At 28.3% G+C, this 5,879-nt stretch overlaps 1 protein-coding gene across 1 annotated transcript in view; it reads left to right on the top strand.

Moving 5' to 3' along the window:
* LOC106689358 (torso-like protein) overlaps window positions 1-3,433 on the top strand; it is a 24,016-nt gene extending 20,583 nt beyond the window's left edge. The window contains exon 4 of the mRNA XM_014434293.2: window positions 2,850-3,433. Coding sequence (XP_014289779.1) covers window positions 2,850-3,257 — 408 coding nt within the window. The 3' untranslated portion in view covers window positions 3,258-3,433. The remainder of the gene's footprint in view (window positions 1-2,849) is intronic.
* Window positions 3,434-5,879: the final 2,446 nt, after the last annotated feature.

Below are 5,879 nucleotides of genomic sequence, written 5' to 3'. Positions count from 1 at the left end.
GTTCCCGGCTTAAGTTCCGAAGTACAAGTAGCTAACCTGAGTTTATTACGTAATGAGCGATATAGTTCTAGAGCCGAGGCACACACTGTAAATGTTTTGTTTTTTTAAATATTTATTTATTGCTATTTACAACTGTAAATTATAATACATTTAGTAAATCTGATCTAAGTTAAATTGGAGTGTTACAGGCGTGTAGAGAAACTACCCATTGGTAGCACTCTAATGAGATTTTACATTAGCTGGTCTCGTGGCAATCTTCTTTTCAGGCGCCTCGGAGGATTGTCAGGAATGGAAGAGGATGCAAAATTAGAAACTAGGGGATTTGAGTGGTTGGAGAGTTTATAATGGAAGGAGTGATATCTGGTTCGGGCTAGATTGGTTACATAGGGAACATTAAGATCTTTATGTATGATTTTATTTGTGACAAAGTAAGGAGCATTGAAAGTCTTAAATTCAAATCCATTTTTGATTTCCAAGGGAACTAATTTCTAATTGAAAGGATTTTTAATTTCCAGACGTGGAGAATGCTGGTTCGGGCGGCCTAAGATCTTTATATATATATTTCGGTTGGCTCTACAGAACTTGTAGATCTTAGGCCGCCCGAACCAGCTTTCTCCACGTCTGCTTATCTTGGGATACTGCGTTCCAGTTTGCTTCTCTGCCAACTACATTGGCATTCATTGTTGTGTAGAGGCATCCTAAAGCAACATGTCCGTCCCATCTTCACCTCCTAGCCTTCATATCATGAGATATTGACTGACCAGCCTCCGCAAGCAGTTCAGTAAGTTTTTCTCCTCCATGTGTTAAGGCTCTGATCCCAGATCACTCCTGTAATTGTACGGAGGACTTTCCCCTCAAATCTATCGATTTTGCTTGCCAAGCCAAGCCGTATGGCAGACCTGGCTTTATCATGGCATTGTAAATCCATAATTTCAGATTTTTCAGGATTTCAGCATTCTTGACAGAAAGAATAAAGCTCTGTTAGCGCTAGTTATGGTTTATCTCACTCCGTTAATCATTTGCTGCATTCAGTAATATTAAACGAATATAATATCAATTTATTAAACTCTTAAAATAAACAAGATTAATTATGTTCAATGTTTTATAGAAAATCTTTTTATATTTCTAGTTTTAGTGCATAAATATATCTCATCAAGATTTATATATATTGCGGACAAAGTAAATAATTTCACACTATGCATAATGTCGGTCAATATGAACAATGATCAAACCCCACACATTATTGGTTTTTGTCACATTGACCGGGCATTATACCAAACTTGTTTGGTCATTAAATAAAATAACATTCAACTTATTAGGGCATTATGATTAACAGTATAACACATCATTTTTAAGCTAAAAAAATCGGTTATTTAAATCTAATTTAATCTATTTTTAATAATGCGATATAATATAAAACTTTCAAGTCAAAACTAATACAACTACTGTAATTAGAAAATAAATTAGTATAAAATAAAAATTATATCACTCTGACTTTGACTTCCGTCAAAACAGCCCATACGAAGCCCTGCAACGTGGGGCGAAACGTTGGCTCAAATAAAAAATAGTACATAATATTACTATTTGAGTTTAATTTGACCGCACCCGGACCATATCCATTTATTATTAAAAATTATATCAATTTTAAGATTGCGTACTCCCGTATCAATTTATTTTAATTTTCCGAATTTCCGACAAATTAATGTTCATTTATATGTTTTCGGAGGTGCAAAAGAAAAATGCTATCATTTTTAAGATGACACGCCCGCGTATCGATTTATTTTAATTTTTGTGTTTTTAATATACGAACGTCCCCGTAGGTGTTAACGGAAATGCAGAAAATGAAAGTGGTGTCGATTTGAAATCGGACGCTAATGTATCGATTAATTTCAACTTTTCAGATTTCTAACAGTCATCTCTAAGATTCATCATTACGCATGATTTTTGACAAAGTGACAACTATCTCAAATAAGACTAAACATTATTTATACTTTTAGAATTTCCAATATATTAGTGACCTTTTATGTTTCTTGGATTCTAGAAAATGATAATGTTATTGATTTTAAGATCAGGTGCTCGAGTCTAGATTAATTTTTAATTTTCGGATTTATAACATATCAGGGTCCTTTTATATGTTTTCGGAGGTGTATACAGTATAAACTCTATCGATTTTAAGACCGCGGGCCCGCGTGTAGATTTTTAATATCTCTGGGTCCATTCTATTTTTCAGAGATGTAGAAAAAAAATGCTATCAACTTAAAGATCGCTCGTCGTCCCACTATTTTTTGAAAGTTGAGCATTTTCTAATATTATTAATTTTTTAAATCTATTTTCTTCGCAACCTTTATTTTTCTCAATGATTCATTTACCATCCCATCGTATATGTACTGTATATTTCCTTATTTTAGTTTTAATTGTTTTTATCACTTTATTATTAATTAATCCAGCCTTAAATTGTATTATTTTCTATTAATGAATTTTTTATAAATATTTTATTCCGCAAATTTCAACTTCTAATTTACTCTGTTCATTTTTGTATAATTTTCTTTATGTCATCTAACATACAGTCCTTGTTTATTTGGCCCTAATGAAGACCTGCAACGTGGTTTGAATCCTTGGTTTATAATTAATATTTTTAAAACTATTTCTTGTACCTTTCTGACCACCAACCAACCAATCTTATCCGATAGTGATTATTAAGGCTGTTTATTATCATTAAGGTTGTCTGATAAATATAAAACCGTTATTTACAATTACCTTACATCACTGAAAATATATTTTACAATATAAGCTAAAGCAACAGTTTCTATTACAGTATTCCATCTATATGATTATTACTTTGTTTGCAGGTAATAGTCTACCATCCTCCTGTATATCACAGGTTAAAGAAAAAATTAAGAAAAACAGGAATAACTTCTTTAAGGAAAGTAGAATTGCAAGCATTCTTTTCACCATGGTATGCAGACCATGTTGGACAAATATTGTCATCAAGTGGTAATTCTACAATTGCAGAGTGGGCTAAATCAGCTCTACGATCTAGATCATTCATGTTTCCTTATTCAAGTTTATTAAAGCTTTATGGTAATGAAAAATTACTAAGAGAGTTAGACAAAAAACTAGAGAATGGTGCTTTATTAAGTTTAGAACTTAAAACATTAACTCCTCTTTTTAATGACCAAACCAAAAAACAATGGTTTGTTGAAGTTATAAGTAATGTTATAGAACTTTGGGAGAGCAACATGAGGCTATCATATTAAAATAAAACAGGGATATCCCATACATTTAGAAAATTAATTCAATCACAGTAAAAAAAAGTATCTAAATAATCTAATTATAAAAGATTCTTAGTGATTGACAAAGGTTACTATTTTAAGACAATTTTTAATTTTAAGAGCAAATTATTATTAAATTAGAGAAAAGACATTTTATTTTTTATTTTAATAAATTTAGAAGGCAAGTATTCATATTTTGAAAATTGTAAATACTCAATAAAAACTTGTTAAATTTAGAAGTATTTTTTAAATTCTTTTTGTCCTACATAATATAATGTAGGCTGTTTTAGAAAAAAAAACTTAAAATTGCACAGTTAAAATAATTACAGAACGTACATAATCAATGTTTTAAATACAAGCAGGATAATAAGTTCAATGGAATCATTGTTTCAAAAACATTTTGATTTATTATATGCAATCAATAGCTCTTTTTCCAAGATCTTTTTATTATAATAATTTTTTGAGGTAATTTTACCTCATATTTTGATTAAAATTATTATATTTTATAATAAGTGAATAAAATCTGTCTCAATTAATAAAAGGGTAAATATTTCATATTACTTATAGAATGGTAATACAGTTGGGTTTGGGATAGTAATAGGATCTATGGGTAGATATTGAGAAACATATAATCCGTGGTTAATTAAATGAAGAATTATGATTTTAACCAGATGATATAACAACTCCAAAAAATAGTTATTATAAGAAAAATATAGATGATGATAAGGAAAACATTTAGGACATACAGTACAACATTCTCACTGTGTCTTTTGTTTCTTACCAAACCACCAACCATCATCTCCTTCATTTTATCCGGTTAAAAAAATCCCATACAAGAGAAAAGTAAAAATAATAGGAATAAACAGCTGTATGCATAAAATATTGCACATTATTCCTAAGAAACATTATTTGATTTGGTTACTTATCAAGCATTAATCACTAATTGTAACAATATGCACACAATTTTGGAATGTATAAAATAAAAAAATAATCCATAAATACGAAATAAAGTCTCTAGCAACTTGGGATAGATTTAGCATTTAGTCCTTAAGAAAAGGCAGATTTTCTATTAGCTAACTGCTAAGTTAGCATATTTTATTTTAGAGGGAAAAGGAAAAGTTCTAAACTGAGATAACAGTTTTTCACATAGCTTATGATTTCATATTTTTTTATTTAACTGTAGAAACTCAATACCTGATTCTTAAATTCAAAATTATATTCTGGCAGTATCCAATCATTTATTAATTCCAGAATATTGTTTCTCACTCAATAGTTCTGGTGTGTTGCATCCAAGAAAGTACACCCTGAAAATGTGAGGGTGCACAACTCAATAACTAGAAAATCATTATATTTTCAAGATCATAATCAAGATAGATTACTAGATGTTCAATGGTATTTTAAGCTTCTGAGTGCACAATGATAGAGTCTTAGCCAGTGTTTTTATTTACTTATCGAAGGCAGTGAAAGTGATTTTAGAAATTTATCTGAACTAACGTTTGATATCCCATTATAAATGTTCAAACATAATTCTCAGTTAATTGCAGTCATATTAAGAAACCACAATTAGATGAATATATTTATGAAATTTACAATATGAGTTGCTGTGGTTTTTCAGCACAAAATATCATGTTCATCAGCACTCTGAATAACACTATTTAATTAATACAGATGAAAAATATTTAACATTAAAATTTTATTTTTTGGGGATTAAAAAAAATGCCTCTTAAATCATTTATGCTATAATAGTTAATACTTTATGAACAAAATAAACTATACTGATGAACTAAAAAACCAAAGATTTAGTAATTTTCTTGTAGGATCAACTGTTCAAAAAATTAAAATAAAGTGGGATGAAAAAAGAAACACCTTTAAAAATTCTTGTTATATTAAATTTATTTGAAACAAAATAGGTGGTAATTAAAATGATATGACAAGAAGCAAAGAAACATATATAGACAAGTACAAGTATAAAAATTAAACAACCATAGCACATAAATTTTTTATTAGAAATTGGAAAAAAATAGAAATTCCCAAATAGAACACCTATAAAATTAAAAACAAATCTTGATACCACATAACAAGTTTGAAGAAAAAATATTAAACATTCTATGACCTATTTTAGAAGAGAATACCATTTTTAATTGTAAAAACATGCTCACTTTACAATTTCCAATAACTTCATATTAGGATAGGAGATAATAAGACTTTAGTAAAATACATCAGAAATGTATAAAAATATAATACTGATGACTTTCTTGCTTAAAAATCTAATTACATATGATAAATAGAAAATTTAAGAAAATGCTAATAATTGTCAATATCTACTGAATACATTAGTACAATTTATAAGTATAAAAAATAAATTAAATTAGAAATAAAAAAGTAATAAACATGTAATTATAAATGAAACACTATCACCATATGATTAATATTACTATTGGATAATTACGAAGTTAAAAAGGTAAAGAGAAATAAATAGGAACATGTAAAAATTTATTGAAACAAACGACAGTGAAGTAAATTATTTAAGAAAGTACATTTGATAAATATATATATATATATTTCCTATTGAATAAAACTATTCTAAGAATATGAACATAATAAATA

The sequence above is a fragment of the Halyomorpha halys genome, unplaced genomic scaffold (assembly GCF_000696795.3).
Source record: "Halyomorpha halys isolate HHAL.00 unplaced genomic scaffold, Hhal_1.1 Scaffold1342.1, whole genome shotgun sequence".
Classification (NCBI taxonomy): Eukaryota; Metazoa; Arthropoda; class Insecta; order Hemiptera; family Pentatomidae; genus Halyomorpha; species Halyomorpha halys.
The sequence above is the reverse complement of the archived record's forward strand: the minus strand, read 5'-3'. Positions and strand labels throughout refer to the sequence as shown.